The sequence below is a fragment of the Octopus sinensis genome, linkage group LG4, assembly GCF_006345805.1.
Source record: "Octopus sinensis linkage group LG4, ASM634580v1, whole genome shotgun sequence".
Classification (NCBI taxonomy): Eukaryota; Metazoa; Mollusca; class Cephalopoda; order Octopoda; family Octopodidae; genus Octopus; species Octopus sinensis.
Genome location: NC_043000.1, coordinates 24062924 through 24084760, shown reverse-complemented (window position 1 = coordinate 24084760; position 21837 = coordinate 24062924). Strand labels below are relative to the sequence as shown.

The 21837-nt window shown below is 35.0% G+C and overlaps 1 protein-coding gene across 1 annotated transcript in view; it reads left to right on the top strand.

Annotated features, from left to right (window-relative positions):
* LOC115210625 (DDB1- and CUL4-associated factor 1) overlaps positions 1 to 21837 on the top strand; it is a 58375-nt gene that overhangs the window by 15481 nt on the left and 21057 nt on the right. Inside the window, exons 6-22 of the mRNA XM_029779229.2 lie at positions 1800 to 2241; positions 3421 to 3551; positions 3801 to 3902; positions 5313 to 5471; positions 6654 to 6694; positions 7313 to 7451; positions 8879 to 9088; positions 9587 to 9756; positions 11059 to 11178; positions 12208 to 12310; positions 13907 to 14026; positions 15112 to 15183; positions 16737 to 16818; positions 17289 to 17428; positions 18921 to 19002; positions 20352 to 20470; positions 21330 to 21506. Coding sequence (XP_029635089.1) covers positions 1800 to 2241; positions 3421 to 3551; positions 3801 to 3902; positions 5313 to 5471; positions 6654 to 6694; positions 7313 to 7451; positions 8879 to 9088; positions 9587 to 9756; positions 11059 to 11178; positions 12208 to 12310; positions 13907 to 14026; positions 15112 to 15183; positions 16737 to 16818; positions 17289 to 17428; positions 18921 to 19002; positions 20352 to 20470; positions 21330 to 21506 — 2409 coding nt within the window. The remainder of the gene's footprint in view (positions 1 to 1799; positions 2242 to 3420; positions 3552 to 3800; positions 3903 to 5312; positions 5472 to 6653; positions 6695 to 7312; positions 7452 to 8878; positions 9089 to 9586; positions 9757 to 11058; positions 11179 to 12207; positions 12311 to 13906; positions 14027 to 15111; positions 15184 to 16736; positions 16819 to 17288; positions 17429 to 18920; positions 19003 to 20351; positions 20471 to 21329; positions 21507 to 21837) is intronic.

Genomic DNA, 21837 nt, shown 5'->3' with positions numbered 1-21837 from the left:
AGCAAAATTTACAGAAAACTCACATTCAAATGCTTTTCTTAGTCTGGTTTACAGCACACGCAAACGCACACACACAGTGTGCAACGAATAAAGTGAAACTAGATGTAATATTTGTTTCTGTCTATCACGCTGATAGATACATGAGTAAAATGTATGGCAAGCTAACAGATAACAGTGAGTGAAAATGTTCTTGGAAGAGAGTAAATAGCGACAGAGTGATTTGAGGAAGACTAAACTGAAAGTATGAAACAGTGTTTATGTATAAACAGACGACACTTATATAAACCCTTTCGTTACCAAACCGCCCGAATTTACCTATTCATATTTAAATGAGAATATCAGAGTAAATCTCTTTAGTACATTCGTGAAAACACGTATTATACTTCGTAAACACTTCAAATACAGTTTTGTACAAAAATCGAAGTGTAATTTTAATTCCGTGAATTATGGGAGATTTTTTTCGGAAATTTGTTCCTATTGTGTTTTCAAAATTTGTAATTCTGACAAAAAATGGATACGAATTTCATTATATCAAGCAGCGAGTCAGAATTCGAAGGATTTTCTACTGAAGACCTTCATAAATCTAACTCTATGACTGAAAAAAAAAAGCATCTTTATATAAGAGTGAAGTTGTGTGTCTGTCTCCTACGATTTAGATTCGTAACTACTCCCACATTTTGCGGTGCAGTTTAACCAAAAGCGGGTATCTTATAGTCGTGATTCATATCGAGCCCTTCTGGGTATTAGCGCACGTCTACGATTTAAAAAAAATTTACCATCATATTTTTCCATTTTAATGCATTTTTTTCGCTTTTATATAAGGGAAGTAACTCTCTAAAAATATCTACGATGTGTCAACGATTTAAAAAAAAAATTTACTTTAATTTTTTTTCAATTTTTAATGCATTTTTTTGCTATTTTTTGGCTATAACTCTCTAAAAATGCTTATATAGTTATTTCCCTTACAACCCGAGCAACGCCGGGCGATACTGCTAGTAAATTATAAAAGCAAGTTGGTGTAGTAACTAATACATTGTTTCTAAGAGTAAGGAAAATAACTGATTTATTTTAGTAGTGTCCCCTTACTTTAGTGATTCACATATTGTCATACTCCTACATTCTAAATAAGGCTGCAAGCTGACTGAATCATTAGCATGTCAGATAAAATGATTAACAGCATTTATTCCAGCTTTTTACATTCTGAGTTCAAATTCTATTGAGGTCAACTTTGCCTTTCATCCCTTCAGGGTTGATAAAGTATGACTTGCCCTCTCATCTCAGAAATTGCTGGCTTTGAACCCAGCAACAGACTGGTGTCCTGTTCAGGAGAGTGTTGTGGTTTTGGTCACTTGTATGTCATGGAAACCAGTCCTAGGGCTTGGGGGTGAAAAAAGAAACAGTTTAAATATTAATCAAGAATATATTAGTAAAATTTGAGTCTGAGAAAAGATGCATTTCTAATTAAATTTAATGTAATATTGATAAGATATTCTGATAATGCCACTCAATGTTAATGAATGTGTGTATCTGTGTATACATACTCACATCATCATTGTTCAACAATGGAATTTACTATGCTACGCCAGACTTCACGGTTCATTATAGCATTACGGAGGTCCTGTTGCTGGATCCCTGGAGATTACATCAGAGTAGGAGAGTGTGTGCCCTCTGGTATCGCGAGTAGATGGCTTCCAGAGGAGAAGAGTAGAAATTGCCTCGTTTTCAGTGGTAATTTCCCATATATTTGTACAAGTAATATAAATTGATGATACATTATATTATTTATTATTTTATTTTAGGTTGCCCAACTATTAAACAAATTGCACAAATTAAGATCTGAATCATCCAAGGAACCTCTGGAAACAACTGAAAAAGAGAAAGCATGTGATAATAGCAGCAGCACCAAGGAAAAATCTCACTTCCATATGTTTGCTAAAACACATGATGAAGACAATACTTCTAATGCGTCGTCAGATCTTGTGTCTCTCCCCTGTACCCCTAAAAGTGTTCCATCTAACTCTTCTACATCTACCACCGTAACTCCTTCCGATAATAAAAGGAAAAGTTCATTTACCAAATCAGAAATACAGGAGAAAAAACTCCGAATATGTGAAAATTCCTCAGAAGCTAATGATGGAATTAAGAAACCATCTTTGAAGTTATCATTGTCACCAACTTATTTTAGTTATGATTCATCTAATGCTGTTACTACTCGGCGAGAGTTTTGTCCCCAAAAAGAAGGTAAGTGTCTTGCTTTGAAGATTACTTCGCTATTAGCAGCTCAGCCAATGTCTTTTGAATGGATTTGGGAGATGGAGACTTCTGTGTGGGAGTTTGTTCTGTGTGTGTGTGTCGCCTCCACTGCTTACAAACAGAGTTGGGTTTTTTATGTCCCCTAAAAAGCCTGATAAAATGGGTACTAGGCTTGAAAAATATGTACTGAGGTTGATTTATTCAACTAAACCCTATAAGGCTGTGTCCCAGCATTGCTGCAGTACATTGTATGCTCTTGCACGTGCGCACACACACACACACACACACACACACATGCTTGCAGGCACACACTATCAAAACAAAAAAAAATTCTTCCTCAGGCACTAAACTGTTTCTGGCTAAAGTTTGACAAAGTGAAAACAGCATGTTTAAATCAAGGATTTGGTGAATTACTCTCTCTTTTTACTCTTTTACTTGTTTCAGTCATTTGACTGCAGCCATGCTGGAACACCACCTTTTAGTCAAACAAATCGGTCCCAGGACTTATTCTTTGTAAGCCTAGTACTTATTCTATCGGTGTCTTTTGCCGAACCGCTAAGTTATGTGAACGCCAACACACCAACATCGGTTGTCAAGCAATGTTGGACACATACACACACATATACATATGTACGTCCTGTCCAACCCATGTTAGCATGGAGAACGGACGTTAGACGATGATGATGATGACGACGGGCTTCTTTCAGTTTCCGTCTACCAAATCCACTCATAAGGCTTTGGTCGGCCTGAGGCTATAGTAGAAGACACTTGCCCAAGGTGCATCTTTTATAACAAAGAATTTACAGACTGTGTTTAATCATTCTAAGACCAACTCACCCGAGCCTGCTCCTTGTTCTATGATACAAACTTTCTACTTTAAAGTGATCTAAATTAAAATCTTCCATCATAACTTCATTTTTTATTCATATCCCTAATGCCAGCTTAGCAATGACTAAATTAGTTTACAAAATTAACTGAAATAAAAGTAGTGTATTTCAACAAAAATATGGTAACAAAAGGGCTAAATCTATACAGGATTGATGTGATTTTTTTTTTTTCAACCGTTTTCTTTCTCAACCAATGCCAAGTATCCTGTAAGTAGTGTGTGTGTAAGGGAGAGAAAGAAAGCAAGCTTTTTTTTAACTGTTGATTTGTATTTATCTTCAGAATCTAGTAACAGTAGCTGGTCTGAAATGATGTCCTATGTTATTGGTTCTTATTGCATGGATCCTATGAGTGCTTCCATGAAGCAAAGACTTATTCTACACTATTTGATACCAATGGGAGAATATCAAGAGGTAAACATTTCTAAACAACTTTCCATTATCACTCAGTGTATATATTAGATTATTAATGTAAAATATGACTAATCAAAATTTTAATAATTTGTTTATTTCTTTTAACACTTTTTGGAAAGTATTTTAATAATTATTTTGAAAAATTTAGTAGTTTTTTTTTGTATGCAATGTTAAATATACAAAAAAATATTTCTATTTTCACTATCTTATGAATTTATACTAAAATTTATATATATTGGTCTTTTGTAGTTGTTAGGGCTTGCTATTCAGTATAGAGCAATAGACCTAATTATGCATTACATCAACTTGAAAGAAAACAAGGATATTCGTCTTGCATTTGAAGCTCTCAAAGTAAGTTACCATATTCTTTTATTTCAAAGTGACTGAAATTTGTTTTTTTTAAATATAGACATTCTCAGGTTCAACAGATCCCAATCTTATTAATTGCTCTTAGCTGAAGCTAATTAATCAATCCATGATTGTTAAAATTGATTATATTTAAATCTCATATGAAGAATATTTGACCCTTTTAATACCAACTCACCCAAGCCCACTCTTGGTTATATGGTACAAACTTTCTATTTTAAAATGATTTAAATTAAAATTTCCCTTTAAGATTTCATGTTAATTTATGTTCCAAAAATTAGCTTAACAAATTTTATTATATTTTGGATCATTTTTAAAATTAATTGAAATAAAGAGGGTATATTTCAATAATTAGTAACAAAGATTTAATGAGTATTAAAAAGTTGATAACAATCAATAGCTTTGTTCTAAAATTAATTAACTGTTAATAAGACTTTAGGGTTTTTATGTCTAATCTGTGGATTTGAACATTGGTCCCCACTTTTTACATCATCATCATCATCGTTTAACGTCCGCTTTCCATGCTAGCATGGGTTGGATGATTTGACTGAGGATGGCAAACCAGATGGCTCCACCAGGCTCCAATCTTGATCTGGCAGAGTTTCTACAGCTGGATGCCCTTCCTAACGCCAACGACTCTGAGAGTGTAGTAGGTGCTTTTTATGTGCCACCGACGCAAGGGCCAGTTAGGCGGTACTTGCAACAACCTTGCTCAAATGCTTTTACAATTGCCAGTAAGCCAATGCTGGTAACGATCACGCTCGAATGGTGTCTTTTACGTGCCACCAGCACGGAAGCCAATTAGCCGCTCTGGCAACAATCACGCTCAGATGGTGCTCTTAACACCCTACTAGCACAGGGCACAAGTGCCAGTAAGGCGACGCTGGTAATGATTACACTCGAATGGTGCCTTTTATGTGCTGCTGGCATGGACATTGTTATCTATCAAATGAACACTTTTATATGCAATTTATTATTACTATTTACTCTTTGACATGACTAAGTAAAAACAACACTGTTTCTAAACTCTGGCAATTAGTTGATTTAGATGTTTTCAAATCTTTGTTGCTATTTAGGGTTCCTGTTTCATGAGCAACCTTCCATTGTACATTTAACAAAAAGCTGGACTTAAATTCGTTTTAAATATTTAATCATCCACCAAGGTCAACTTTGCCTTTCATCCTTTCAGAATCGATAAAATAAGTACCAGTTGAGTACTGGGGTCAATGTAACGATGTACCCACATCCCTGAAATTCCAGGCCTTGTGCCAAAATTTGAACTCAATATTTAATAATTTCTCTTTGATAAGCAAGTTTGTAGAGATTGCCTTTGTTATGTATATGAAATTATTGTTTACATTGTATTTCAATTCACTACTCTTGGTTTCTTTACAGTACCTTGCAACTTTGATCTGCCATAAAAAGTTTGCAACCAAATTTTTAAATTCAGATGGTGTTCAACGACTTTTAGAAGTTCACCGACCTTCCATTGCTGCTACTGGAGTTTCTCTTTGTATATACTATCTTTCTTATTTTGAAGAGACAATGGAAAGGGTACTACATCTTTTATCTTAAAAATTGTTATATAATTATTCTGTTGTTTGTTTTTATGTGCCAAAATAGATTTGACAGATGTGCAATAAGGCTGCTTTCTTTTATCTGTGAGCTCAGCATTCTCAGATCTCGTCTTAAAAAAATATGGTTTTACTTCGGATCTGAATCTACCAAAATTTCATCTTTTTTTATAGCATGCAGAATTACACTTCTTTAAGCATTAAACAGTTATATATATATAGTTTACAGGTGAGATCCAGATATTCTCCATATAGAAGACACTTAATAGTGCTCAAAAGATTGAAACTTAGACTTCGATGTCTTTACAGGGGGATCATTCCACAAGGTAAAGAAAGGCTTATAAGAGGGATCAAGTTGAGTGGGTATAGAAGCAATTATGCGGATAAACAAATTAGACAGATCAAATGTATTATATTAAAAGCATCAAATTCAAAACGTGTGAATGTTTGTATACATGCAAAATGAGACAGCAAAAGGCGGGAACTTTCAGACGAATTTCTATGTGTAAATATATAGATATTTATAATAATAGGTCCAACTTAACACACAGTACAAATTGTATATGTGTGTGTGTGTGTGTGTGTATATATATAACCATAGCTTTATTAGCACCAAAGACATTTTTATTTTTTCCATCAATTGACTAAAATATATCCAGGTATTGTCATTCATTTGAATCTGTTACAAGTCAAGATATATCTTTCATATTGTCAAAATTCATTGAATTTCAAAGATGGAAAAAAAACATTTAAAAATACTTGATGGCTTAGAAATTGTGTGGCAGGGAATGAGAAAAATAGTAATTAGCTTTGGAAAATTACCAGAATGTAAATTTTATCCAAACATATAAGCTTTTTTTAAATATTTTTGTGGTACTGAAAAAATATTTTGTGTAAAATTCCTTGAGTGTATAATTTCATATTTTTAATTAAAGCTACAATTGAATAAATGTTATTCAGAATGAATTAAGAAAATGCTAGCTGTAGTTTTTGTATTTTTTTACTTTAACATTCTGTCTTGAACAAATCATATTTTGGGAAGATTGTCTCTCTCTTTTTTTTTTTTTTTTAAATTAAAAAAAAAATTTTTTTTTAAACTCTTGAATTAAATTGAATGTGTATTTATTTTCCATCTTTGTAATTGCTGATGTCCTATTTTTAGGTATGCTTGCTCCCTGAACATGTCCTCTCAGAACTTGTGAAGTAAGTATTTGCCTCAACAGAGACCAGTAGAAACTTATATTTTGATGTATTTGTTTGTATTTATTTTTTTAGTATGTATGCCAACTGATTTGTAGACTAATTTTGTGATTGGTTTTATAGGCATAGCAATTAACTAAAGTGTTTGTGAGGGCCAAGCTAGCTTTAAATAACCAAGATTTCTTTGTCAAGGTAGGTCATTTCCTGACTACAAGAATATTGCTTCTTTCATTGCACTGTGCTATACTACACATGGTACAGTGTACAGTACCTCTTCTCATGGTACACCTGTACATTTTCCTTTGTGTGTATAGTTGAAACAGATACCTTTCTCGATTAATTCCTGAAAAGATTTCTAGCAGTTTACTCACAAATTATCAAATCTATAAAACTCATGTAAAGCAAATGATACGTAAAAACGGTGGAGAAAATCAATTTGATATGAGTTGTCAAGTTGTTTCTACCGAATCAGCGTATATTAGTTAATTAGCCAAAATGGAATAAGCTGTTGTGTCTTTCTGTCTATTTGAGACCTTCATTGACAGTTGGATTTATGTATTGATAAATAATGTTGATAGTATATTTTTCATTGCTTTATCCTTTTGATATTTTGTGTTTCAGCTATGTGTTGTGGTTACTTGAATGCTCACATGAGTCTAGTCGTTGCCATGCTGCAATATTCTTGGATCATGCATTCGCTTTCCGGATCATTCTAGATTTATTTGATCAGAAAGATGGGCTCCGTCGTTTAATTAATGTGGTAAGCTAGAATTATATTTTTAAAAGCAATTTTGCTATATTTTACCATACACAATTAACAATGTTCATGCCTTGCTTATATATATTGATATACAATCATGTATCTGTACAGCATTGTTGCCCTTAGCAAAGCCTTCAAGAAAATTCCCTACGTAACAGCTCTGTCTCGTTTCTTTTATCTGAAGTTTCATATTGGATTGCTCCTGTACAGTATACGTTAACAGGACACACTCCTCCAATTTCTATCAACTCTGGTTTATCTCCTGGTTTAGTTATATCCCTGATCATCCTGTACATTAATAACCTTACTGAGGTTTCTAACAGCACGTATTTCTGTGCCGATGACAACCTTCTTAACCCTTTTGTTACCAACCTGGCTGAAACCAACTCTGGCTCTGTAGTACTATTGTCTTGTTTTCATAAGTTTTGAATTAAAATCTTCCACCAAACGTTAGTCACAATTTATGTTCCTAACACTAGCTTAAAGATAACTAAATTATTTTACTAAATATTTTATTATATTTAAAGTAATTGAAAGAAACACAGATCATCTCAAAATAAATACAGTAATGAAAGGGTTAAACTGGTGCTGTCCACGTGCAACCTAGAAATCTCAAACTAGGCTTGCACTCCTTCATGCCTCACACATCTTTCAATGGCAGTGGGATCTCATAATCATCTGATCTCTATCAATTGGACCAAGAGATGATCACTTTTCATATCAGAGTAGTAGTTTGATAATACATTGACCTCACATTCTAGTATATCCCAATCACCCCAAAATGGCTATTCATCTATTTGGATAGGCTTGCTAACCAAGTTTTCACAGAAGCACTGCTCTTTTCCTCTTCTATTACAGTGGCTTCGTGCCAGTACTTCCCAGTCACCTGTCTTGCCTCCTCGTCCTTACTGTATCTCAGCATGTCAAACTGCTTCCTAAGTAGCTCAGTCATTCCTTCCCAGATCTAATTTATGTTCATACTCTTTCACTTAAGGAAGTTCAAGCTGAACTTTAGCTACATTGACCTGCTAATGTCATGGCCACTGACCCATCGCCTTCAATTAGAAGAAAACATGTAGAATAACATTAAATTTACTTTGGTTCATTTCTTCTATTTTGTAATCCATGTTTATTTTCATTTCACTCTGTTCCCGTCTGCATTACGAATGATAAAGTTTTCTAAATCTGGCTCAAATTCACGTTCTAATGTTTAGTTTTACTACACTTTTAAGCATCTCTTATAGCTACATCAAAAAGATAGATGATGATGGTAGTTTGCATCTTTGTTCTTTTCACCCCACTGTTAAAAAGTAATTTTGAATTATTTCTTCTATTAATGCCAGCATGGAAAAATGGACGTAAAATGATGACGATGACTGTTTGACATCCTATGATTTCTTTTCCTACTTTCTATTTTTAAAAAAAAGGTGAGCACACTGCCCATTTTATATTTTGATGCATCAGTTGAACAACCAATGGAAAACAAGCTCTATACAATGCGACAGATAGCTCGCTATGTTTGTATTGCTTTTAAGAAATACATGGAAGCTCATTTGATTCTACATGCAGATGAAATAAGGCGATCTCACCTGCGTAACGAGAATGGCTCTCCTGTTACTGAAATGCCTGCAAACAAGGTAAGTTATTTTTTACTAATACTAGCAGTATCGCCCGGCGTTGCTCAGGTTTGTTTCGACCCTTTAGAATTGGAATTTTTGAAAAGTAAAAATTTTGCATTATGTAGCTAGTTATTCTCTTTAAGTGAACATTATCTTTGTAAGCCTAGTATTTATTTTATCGGTCTCTTTTGCTGAACTGCTAAGTTATGGGGATGTAAGCATACCAACATTGGTTGCCAAGCAATGGTGGGAGGACAAACACAGATACACAAATACATACATACATACATATATATATATACACAATGAGCTTGTTTCAGTTTCCATCTACTAAGTCCACTCACAAGACTTTGGTCGGCCTAAGGCTATAATAGAAGACAATTGCTCAAGGTGCTACCTATTAAAAATATAATCATGATAAAGCTTAGTCTTTTTTGTACTAATTCTTTGTTTGAACTCTTATTAATTGCATATCACAGTATATTTTTAAACTGTGTCTTTCTTTCTTCGATTCAGGCATTAAAGTTGACATTTGAAGTGGTGCAAGAAAACATAGAAATGTTACTTGATCTAATGCCTGTCCGAATGGTCTGGCGTCCTGTTGCTCAATTCAAGCAGCTTGGTGGCATAAGCCTAGTGATTCAGCTGTTAGCTATTGCACAAAACTGGAACAATTATCCCAGCAAGTAAGTTTTCTTTCTTTGATTTTGGTTTGTTTGTTTTTTCGCTTTTCTAAGGTCTATTTATGGAGGTGAGACTGTTTGTCATTCATGCTGTTATCAAGTATACTAATAACATGAGAAGTGAATTGGCTTGTTTAAAGGTTACTTCTTGTTCTATAGGTCTGATATATATATATATATATGTATATACTTGTTTCAGTCATTTGACTGCAGCCATGCTGGAGCACTGCCTTTAGTGAACCAAATCAACCCCAGAATTTATTCTTTGTAAGCCTGGTACTTATTCTATCGGTCTCTGTTGCCAAACCACTAAGTTTCGGGGATGTAAACACATACACACAGATACATATATACAACAGGCTTCTTTCAGTTTCCATCTACCAAACCTACTCACAAGACTTTGGTCAACCCAAGGCTATAGTAGAAGACACTTCCCCAAGATGCCACACAGTGGGACTGAACTTGGAACCATGTGGTTGGGAAGCAAGTTTCTTACCACACAGCCACTCTTATGCCTATATAATATATATATATGATTCACACACACACACACAGAAGTGAGTGAACAAACAAATGGAAGTAGCACTCAACACAGATAAAGCTATATTTATTGACATAGCTCTGAATGTCTGAAGAGTTAGTAGCCTTTTCTCTTTTGTCCTGCCCACCCCGGCACCTTATCACCACCATTTTTATTTCTCTTTCTAGCTCCACACCAGTTAAAAATATCCCACTTACTCTTGTCTAATGTGAATGGCCATTTATCTCTTATAGCAAGAACCCTGTCCTGGCCCCTTCTTTCATACATTACCTAGTTTAAGGCTGTCACCCACTCTACTCTAGTCCCACTCAGTCAACGAGTATTTTAGTCTTGTGAGCTACATGGTCACCTCACTAGTTGCTGGTGCCCTGTAAAATAGTTGATAATAGGAAGGGCATCCAGCCATTGAAACTGTGTCCAAGCAAACACTGATGCATGGTACAGTTCTCTGACCCTTCAGATCCTGCCAAACCGTCTGAACCATGCCAGCCTGGAAACTGTTTGTTAAAAGATTATTATGATGATATCTAATGTAGCACAATGTCACAACTTTTGTGGAATTTCTTTTCTGTTACCTAGTACTAAAAATTCTTTGTAATGTCTTCCTTTTCTTTCCATGTCTATTTCACTCTGTAGCAGATCTGTAATGTTAGTTGACATGTAAGAAAATATTAATTACTGTAAAAGACTTTACAATAAACTTGAAATTCCACCCCCCCTCCATTTTCTGTTTTCTATCTTGAAACGCTGTTTGTCTTTTGTAGGTCTGAAACCTTGTGCAGTGCAATGGATGTCTTAGCAGTCTGTACAATTATGCCTCAGTGCCAACTTGCTATGCTTGAACCCCTCCCAGTAGGCTTGGAGTTTACAGCCTCTGCTATCAAGTTAGTAACATCTAAAAATTAGTATTTCAAATATTTGTATATATTTTTTTATCTCTGCATATTTTAATTTTTTTAAATTTACAAATGCATAGTTTGCATTTCAAACAGAAATGCATTTGCTAAGAGATCACACAGCAGTTCAGTTTGTTATTTCATCAGCTGCCTTGTACATGTGAATGAGCCACGTAATTCTTCTTGGAACTGGCTGATAATCGGTTTCCATTTCTGAGTTGTAAGAAGGCCATCTAGTTGTGAGAAAGAATTTCTCTAACTATATAAAAATTTACTCAAACCACTTCATCTATTCTTACATGCAAAAAAAAAGGAATGCAGAACAGTAATACTAGTGTGAACAAATGAATTAGTGATTAGCATTTAAATATATATACCATATATGCAGTTGCCAGAGCAGCTGTTGTCTGGCTTCCATGTCGGTGGCACGTAAAGAGCACCATTCGAGCGTGATCGTTACTAGTGTCGCCTTACTGGCACTTGTGCCAGTGGGATGTGAAAAATTATTCGAGCGAGGTCGTTGCCAGTGCCGCTGAACTGGCTCCTGTGCAGGTGGCACGTAAAAACACCATTTGAGCATGGCCGTTGCCAGTACCACCTAACTGGCCCTTGTATCAGTAGCACGTAAAAGTACCCACTACACTCTCGGAGTGGTTGGCGTTAGGAAGGGCATCCAGCTGTAGAAACTCTGCCAGATCAGATTGGAATCTGGTTTGCCAGTCTTCGGTCAAATTGTCCAACCCATGCCAGCATGGAAAGCGGACGTTAAACGAAGATGATGATCTTATATTTCATTATCATTATTGTCATTTTCTGTCTGTTTTCTATGCTGATAGGAATCAGGTGAGTCATTTCTGCTCCCCTCGTCAAGTGAATTCATTGTGTTTCAGTTTTAAACTATTCCAAACATTTGAAAAATGCACAATGGTGTTAAGTTTTCATAGCATTTTTAAAACAAAAATATTTCTATGTCTATAATATATCTATATATGTAAATATGTATTTCCTTCTTTTAAGCATAATGATTGGTCTGGCTGAAGGCAAAACTGTTCAAGACCCTGAGGTACAAAAATCTGCTTTAAATGTCATCATAAATTGTGTCTGGGGACCAATGGAAAGGGTAAGTGTAATATTCTAATTACATATGATAACTGCTGTGAAAAACCTTTTGGCAATTTTACTTTTTTTTTTTTTCGATAACATTTTGTAAAATCAAATATAGTTAGCTGTCATCTAATTTAAAGGTATATGTAACCTAGTACATGAAAAATATTTCATATCATCATTTGCAGAGTAACATTAAGTGAAATTTGTAGCATGCTGTCCTATCAGCATCCCATTATCATTGCTACATTGTATTACTATCAAAGAATCAACTTTCATTAGATCTATGTACATAACTAATTTTGGAAGCATGGAGTGGCGTAGTCAACGGTCATGGGCTGAGAATTCTTTTATTAGTTTTCACATTGCCATATTCAAATTTTTCTATGATTCTAGATAAAATAAGAAGCCACTACTGTGTATTTTTCTCTGAATCATTGTTGTTGAGTTGAGACCCCCCTTCGGTCATTGACCATGGGATTGCACCTAGAAAGTTACCCTCCCAGGCACAAGTCTGGAAAAGGTTGTTTATGGAAGACCAGCTGTTGCCCATGCATACCGGCCTCCCCTCTCCACACCACCAATGTTATCCAAGGGAAAGGCAAAGGCCAATACTGTTTGGCAGCTGTGACGTCGCAACTCATTTCTACAGCTGAGTGAACTGGAGCAGCGTGAAATAAAGTGTCTTGCTCAAGAACACAACACGCAGCCCGATCCGGGATTCGAACTCACAACCTTACGATCGTAAGCTCGACGCTCTAACCACTGAGCCATGCGCCTTCACTCGAATCATTGTATGAAGGAGGATTTTCACTAGTGTTCTAATACATGATGGTTGGGAGTTTTAGCTATTGGACTAACGAATCAATGGTCATACATTTGAATTATAATTATAGGGTATTTCTAAATCTGTATTGCTATAAAAGTACAATTTCAATCTCTTTGTTCACATTTTAAGTTCTTCCATTAAAATAATTTCTACAGAATTTGATGATCCTCTTAGCCATTCCAGCAGAGAATGAATCTATGATAATATTTTTGATAAAAATGTCAGTAAGTTGTGTAATTCCAGGTTTAAGATATTGTTACCTGTTTTAAAATGTACCCATCCACGGTTTAAAGGTTTGGCAGTAATGGCTTAAGTCTAACTTAACTCTTCTGATGTTAAGCACACCATTCGAGCATGATCGTTACCGTGTCACCTTACTAGCAATTGTGCTGGTGGCACGTGAAGCATTCGAGTGAAGTCGTTGCCAGTGCCGCTGGACTGACTCCTGTGCATAAAAAGCACCATTTGGGCGTGGCCATTGCCAGTGCCACCAAACTGGCCCTCGTGCTGGTGGCACATAAAAGCACCCACTACACTCTCGGAGTGGTTGGCATTAGGAAGGGCATCCAGCTGTAGAAACCTTTCCAGATCAGATTGGAGTCTGGTTCGCCAGGCGTCAGTCAAATCATCCAACCCATGCTAGCATGGAAAGTGGACGTCAAATGATGATGATGATGTTCAAGAATTAATTCTTCATTGTGTTGTAGGATTATGAAACAGCCTTCCATAAAAGAAACTTCTAAATTTGTATATATAACACCAAGATGTATTCTTCCTTTACAGCTTGGCGGTGGAGTAGGTCGATTCAAAGGATCTGGTTCTAAAAAGAGGATTAATTGGAAGGTTGGAGAAGATGTCTTGGGTAAAATGTGGGATGGAATTAGAGGAAACAATGGCATCATGGTGAGTTGTTGGTATTTTTGTCTTTTTTCTTATAGCTCTTCATTTGAATACAGTCTGGGGTAACTTCAGGGTTTGTGTTTTAATAATTATAGAATGAAAATAAAAAAAAAGGTGCTGGTAATTTCCCTCACCCCAAAAAGAAATATTTGATATTACATTTAATTGTTTTACCTTCAATTATCAAATTGAGACAAATTATTAACCTAGAAGGCGGTAAGCTGGCAGAAACGTTAGTGCGCCGGGCGAAATGCTTAGCAGTATTTCATCTGCCATTACGTTCTGAGTTCAAATTCTGCTGAGGTTGACTTTGCCTTTCATCCTTTCGGGGTGGATAAATTAAATACCAGTTACGCACTGGGGTCGATGTAATCGACTTAATCCGTTTGTCTGTCCTTGTTTGTCCCCTCTATGTTTAGCTCCTTGTGAGCAATAAAGAAATATATATATAAACATCATGATAAAATTACATCCTAAAAACATAAGACAAGTGTTACACACACACACACACGTAATCTACAATAAATATTGAAAGTAAAACATTAGATATCTTTCATCTTTTACTTGTTTTGGTCATTAAACTGCAGCCATGCTGGAGCACTGCCTTGAAGAATTCTTAGTCGAATGGGACTTAATTGTGGAAGTCTAGTACTTATTCTTTTTGCTCCTTTTGCTAAACTTCTAAGTTACTGGGATGTAAACACACCGACACTGGTTTTGAAACTGGTGGGAAACAGATACAAAGACACATGCACACACATACATGACGGGCTTCTTTCAGTTTCCATCTACCAAATCTACTCACAAGGCTTTGGTCAGCCTAAGGCCATAGCAGAAGACACTTGCCAAGGTATCACACAGTAGGACTGAACCTGGAACCATGTGGATTTATTATAAATTTAATTAGGAATAAGGTTGTCGTCTCAATTTGTAAAACAAAAGACAATGCTTACAAAAACAGAAAGCATAACACAATTTAGTACTTAAATATATATGTTAAAAATTGTTTGTGGTTAGATGAATATTATTGCTGTTATTTGAATTTTGAGTATAATTGAGTATAATTTGTTGTTTGTATTGTTTTCTAGGTTCTTCTGAAGTTATTATCTCAGAAAACTCCCATTAGTGAAGCTGATAATATTCGTGCTTTAGCGTGTAAAGTAAGGCAATATTTTTAATATATTCTCAGCATAGTTTTGTATTGTACCTTCTTTATGTCTTTTGAAATGTGATTCAGATACTGCAGTGATTATTAGTAATATTTATCATTATGAGTAGTTATTAAGGTTATTTAATTTAGCTCCTGTTACTATATTATTTAATTTAGTTCCTGTTACTATATTATACAATTAGTTAGAATGTGTGAATTTTTACAGTTGGACACCTTTGTAAAAGTGTTCAACTCTGAAGTGAATATGCTACTTATTTTCAGATAAATAGATCTTTGTCACAGAACTTAACACAACAAATATAGGTTTATAATTTATGATATTGTAGTTCTGTATTTCTAAGATGAGTTTAGATATTTTTAAATTTTACTAATACAGTATTTGGATCTGGGTATTTTAGGATTGTTTTCACATATTGTATTTGTACATGTGATTATTTCCTTGTGTTTGGATTGCATTCCTAAACTGCTATTGCACTCTCAATGCTAAAACCCAGCTTAGAACGTGTCTATTTAAATACTGTTTTGCTTACTGCTCACTAATCACTTTCTCATCTATATTTTTAACTTCATTTGTTGTTTTTCGTTTGTTTATTGTTTGGGGGTTTTTTTTTTTAGTTTTCGCATCAGTCCTTTTTCTAAAATAAATAGTTCACATTGTAGTGGAAATTCTCATCATCATCGTTGTTTAACGTCTGCTTTCCATGCTAGCATGGGTTGAACGGTTTGACTGAGGGCTGGTGAGCCAGAAGGCTGCACTGGCTCCAATCTGATCTGGCAATGTTTCTACAGCTGGATGCCCTTCCTAACGCCAACTACTCCAAGAGTATAGTGGGTACTTTTTACGTGCCACCAGCATGAGGGCCAGTCAGGTGGTACTGGCATCGACCACGCTTGAATGGTGCATGATCATTGCCAGTGCCTGCTAGAATTAACTTTGATTTTCCTATCTCTAGAGTTGGTAAAATAAGTATTAGCCATGTACTGAGTTAGTTAATGTTTATTAGTCTTTTGAAACTTAGTAGCCTTGTACTAGTGAGAAGCATTTATATTCAAGTTAATACTGAGTCTTCTTCGTCTATGTTCTGAGTTCACATTTTGCCAAAATCAACTTTTCATCATTCTATATATGTGCTACAAATTTTTTAAGATTATTTAATATCAATAAATTCATTATTATTATTATTATTAAGGCAGTTAGCTGGCAGAATCGTTAGCACATCAGGCAAAATGCTTAGCAGAATTTCATCCTTCTTTGCGTTCTGAGTTCAAATTCCGCCAATGTTGACTTTGCCTTTCATCCTTTGGGGTCAATAAATTAAGTACCAGTAAAACACTAAGAGTCGATGTAATTAACTAGTCCCCTCCCCATAAAATTTCAGGCCTTGTACCTTCAACAGAAAGGATTGTTATTATTATTATTATCTTAAAAGATTTCTTCAAGTATTTCCTTCTAAAATAATGTGTTAAATATAATATGCTATTTGTAATAAAAATTATAAACATTTGAAAATCACTTAAATAAGATTGTCTTTACTTTCTTAGGCTCTTGTTGGTTTGTCTCGGTCCGAAACTGTTCGGCAGATCATTGGGAAACTTCCTTTATTCAATAATGGTTTATTACAACGTGAGTGTCATTATTTTAACCTATATTTTAGTCCATCTGTCATTAAATATTTGTGATTATTAAATTCTGAAAAAAATATCACTTGATGTACTATGTGGTTTTTATTGATCTTATCAATTAAGTTTTGTAATTTTTTGATGTTTCTTTGTAAACTTTTAATGGATGTCATTCTGAAGTAACTTTGTTGCAGTAATTCATTAGAGTTTGGATTCAAATATTGCATTAATTTGATAACTGGTATAAAAATACGAATAAAACATCAAATTTCGGCTACACCACAACTGATGTCTGAAAACTCAATATTGATGTCTATCATAAGATCCTTAAATGGTTTTGAAGTATGCAAAGTAAAATTGTACTTTTATCTTTATTAAATAGTTTCCACAAATATTTATGGGTAGGATCAGTGACAGAAATACACAGACTGAATATTTTGCGTTTCATCTTTACACTGTTTTCTTCTAATACAGAGCTTATGAAAGAACCTGTTCTTCAAGACAAGCGACAAGCACATGTAAAATTTTGCAAGTATTCCAATGAATTAATTGAACGTGTGTCTGGAAAACACCATAATGCAAATATTGAAGCTTCTCTTCAAGACATCAGGAAGGTAATTGAAAGATGTGTGGTTTTTTTTCTTGGCTTCAAAAAAACATATATGCATGAATCTGTATTGTGTCACTGAATAAATGTTGTTGTGCTGATGGGAGGTGGTGCTGCTGTAAGTATTTGGAAAATAAACAGTCCTATATTTGTCATGTGAAACAGCTCAGAAATGAAATGTGTAGATATAATATTGAACTACCAGCTAAAACAATTTAAGTTTAAATTCATTGAAAGTATCTCATTATGTATTTGGATGGTTAGCCTTAATTCTATAGGCTTCAGTTGATCTAGTTGTCAGAAATAAAAACCAGACAATCTGGGAAAATTACCTGAAATAGATTGGTCTCTTATATAGGAGATTTATCTCTATTTCAGTTTATACTCTGAAACAGCTACCAGAAAAGATCTTTTGTTTTTATGAAACAAGACATTAGTCTGTAATCTGACAAGATTCCATGAACTTCTTAGTATGTAGTTTGTATGTAACCCAATGCCTTACTCTCAAGCCATTGGGGTTTTGATATACTGGAGTTATTCAAGATATCAATATATGTAACCACAATCACTCAAGATCTTTGTGTGTTCGTTAACTATCAAAATAGTTTGATGCATATAAAATATAGGATTTTAGGTTGATGTTTTTGTCAGCCATGGTAAGGAGATCTATGATGAAAGGTATTTTAGCTATGGCTGTACTCATAAGTATTGTAGTTCCAGATCTACATTATTTAATGTACCATTAAAGACAGGAGTATTTAGAGATTTCTAGCAGATCAAATGGTCATGTAGAAACTCTAATTTCAGCTGAGAGGTTGTTTATAAATTTACATTGGTGTTTATTTGGATAAATCATCATCATCATCATCATCGTTTAACGTCCATTTTCCATGCTGGCATGGGTTGGACAGTTTGACTGGGGACTGGCAAGCCAGGAGGCCGCACCAAGCTCCAATCTGATCTGACAATGTTTCTACAGCTGGATGCCTTTCCTAATGCCAACCACTCCAAGAGTGTAGTGGGTGCTTTTTATGTACCACTGGCACGGTAGCCAGTCAGGCGGCACTGGCCTCGGCTATGTTCAGATGGTGCTTTTTACGTGCCACCAGCACAGGAGCCAGTTGTTGTGGGGGACTGGCATTGACCACGTTTGGATGGTGCTTTTTATGTGCCACCGGCATGAGGAGCCAGTCAAGCGGTACTGGGGTGCTTATTGCATGCCATTGTCAATAGTAATATTAATTTGTCTGTTGTATTCCTGATGAAATATACAGTTTTTGTTTGAATTAATTTTGAAAATGAATTTAGTAAACTGATTTGGTTATTAATTAAGCTGGTGTTCAGAACATAGATTAGCATAACATTTTGATATCACTTTATACCAGGGAATTTATATCATAGGGTTAAACACAGGCTGTGATGGGTTGTTATCTTCCGATAAATCATTTTTAATTTTTTCCAAATGCTTTAAAAATAAATTATCCTTTCTTGTTTTCAAGGCTGATATTGTAGCTCAGACGAAAATTACTTTCCAGAAGAGAGAATTATTTCATTTGATTCACGAGTATCTTTTGTCTGAAGGTTAGTTTTTTTTTTGTTTTTCTTTTTACACTCTTAAGACATTACCTATCTTTACTATCACCATCATCATTACCTCTGCCAAGAAGGCGTTGTTTTGTCCGTCTGTGTGCAAAATAACTCAAAAAGTTGTGAACGGTATTCGATGAAGCTTGCAGGAAAAGTTAGTAATGACACAAGGAACAGATGATGAAATTTTGGTAGTGATCCAGGAATTTTTATGGTTTCTTGAAGGATTTTTCATTTGTTATATTTACTTTACATGAAGTATTACAATGTTACGTTCTTTGATTATCTCCCTTGAAAACACGTTCATCGTTGTTGTTTCCAAAGTTTATTTTTGTTTCTCTATTAGTAATTTTACTTGCATATCTATCTTAAAATGAGCTGCTTGGCAGAGGATGACATGACAAGCCTTGACTATTGGGATTGACTCAAAAAGCTCAGGCTTTGCTCCCTCTACCGCTGCTGTGAGCTCTATGTATGATGAGGAAAATATTCCATCAACATTGCCCATCTTTAAAATTCATCCAGTGCTTGGCCCTCGTGCCATCCGTCCACTACAGAAATGTATGTGTCGTATCACAACACTATAACAGAACTATTTCACCTCAATTGGCCCTGCTCTTTTCAATATCGTGCCAGACCCACATAAAGGAGGCAAGGGACTTCACAGCATTCAAATGATCCCTAGATGATTACCCCCAACAAATACCAGATAAACCACCCATATATGCCTCTGAAAACAATAACCCTCTGCTTGAATGGGCTATGGTTCTCCAGAGCTGACTGTGTATCTCTTCCGGGTGGTGCTATTAAATTAGACATGGCCTGAGTCAACTTCGGCTGAAACTTATCTGAGTAATCTAATCTATGCTGTAACCTTTTAATCAAAGCATGACAATGTGGGTAGAGGCTGATATCTTAACATTTCTGATGGTCTTAAGTATAAAAAAAAAATTATTAAAGATTTATATAGAACTACATTCAGAGTAAGCTATTGTGTTTAGACTTGGTTTCTATCCTCAAACTGTTCCATTTTGTAGATGCAATTTGTGTTTTTTTAATAAAGTACTCCGAAATTAGAAAAATCAAAAATCTGCAACAATCTCAGTCCCATGAGTATCGGATAATGGATTTTCAACTGCGTAAAGAAACTGATTGTGGTGATTGTAATTTTGATGGTTTGGGAAATTGGGCGATTTTCAGCAATTGGGTGGAAATAAGATGTTTGGCGGAGGTCTGCGCTCTCTGAGTGCTTTTCTAGTTGTTTTTACATCCATTTTTTCCTATGTGGTGCTTCCATTGAAAGGCAGTCTCACTAAATTTAGCTTTATATTCTTTTATTCCAGGTTGTGTCAATTCAGCAACAGCCCTTCAGACAGAGGCTAACTTGCCTTGCAATATGTCCATTCCTACAGTCCATCCAACAAACCCGCTGATTAACCCAATTATGACCACACCAAAAGCTGTAAGAAATTTTTCTTTACTATCTCTAATATGGGAAATGAGTGGTATTTTTCGTTGGCTACAAATAAAGGATTATTCTAATAATTGCTTTATTACAGATGAATAAATAAATAAATGTAATAGTCCTTAATGAGATACTTGAATTAATATTTTGTACTGTTGTAAAATAGAAAAAACAAATTGTGAAAGTATTTTTTTAATATAAATATTATAGTTGTAATATTTACTCAACTGTGGTTGCCAAAACAACAAACTCTGATTGCATAGAAATTATGAACACAATTATACTGGTTTCTTGAAAGTTAATATTTTTGTCAAGTGCTATAGAGCACTTGTAGTGAAAGATGAACTGCTACCTTTTATGTATACATGCAAACCCCTTATTTCAACCAAGTGAAACTCTCATTAGCTGATCATTCTTTTAATAGCAAGACATATCAAGACAACCTATATGCAAAGTTAGATCTCTCATAAGCTTTCATGTACTAAAAACTTTTTTTCCTGAATATGTTCTGCTGGCAGAATCGTTAGCATGCCGGGCGAAATGCTTAGCAGTATTTTGTCTGCCACTACGTTCTGAGTTCAAATTCCGCCGAGGTCGACTTTGCCTTTCATCCTTTCAGGGTCGATTAAATAAGTACCAGTTACGTACTGGGGTCAGTATAATTGACTTAATCTGTTTGTTTGTCCTCTCTCTGTGGCTAGTAAAGAAATAGGTATGCCCATGTGTTTTTAATGCTACCAAATATGGTATTTAGTTAAACTTTCACCTTGAAAGAATTGTACATTCAAAAGCCATAACCCAGTTATACACATGTTTATTGTTACTCATTTGTTTGTTTACTTGTTTGTATTTGCAGTCACGTCAATTGAGTCCATTACCAACTAGTCACAATTCTAACCAAACACCATCTCTATTATCACATTCCTCTGGTGCCAGTATCCTCAACTCCAATGGCACTTTAGGTCCTGTAAAGTTCTCACTTAATCGACACTCTGCTGCTTCTCCTGTAATTGCTTCAACACCAACTATCAAAGTAAGAGCCACATTTTGTTTTCCTCTTATTTCAGTTTAGGTAATATGTTGTTTAAATGTCCCTTAAATATATATCATCATCATTTTTACAGCCATTTTTCCATGCTGGAATGTCTTAGATAAAAATTTGAAGCAAAATTTTCTACTACTGGTTGCTCTTTCTGGTGCTGATCCTTACTTGTTTTTCAAGTAAGGGATTATTTCATTGCACCAGTTAGCACATGTCTGTGGATCTATGGAGAAAATAAACAATGTCACCATCTGTTGCTTAGCCAGTACTAATAACAACGTTCTGGCTCAACATTCACCACACCTCTACACCATCAGCATTT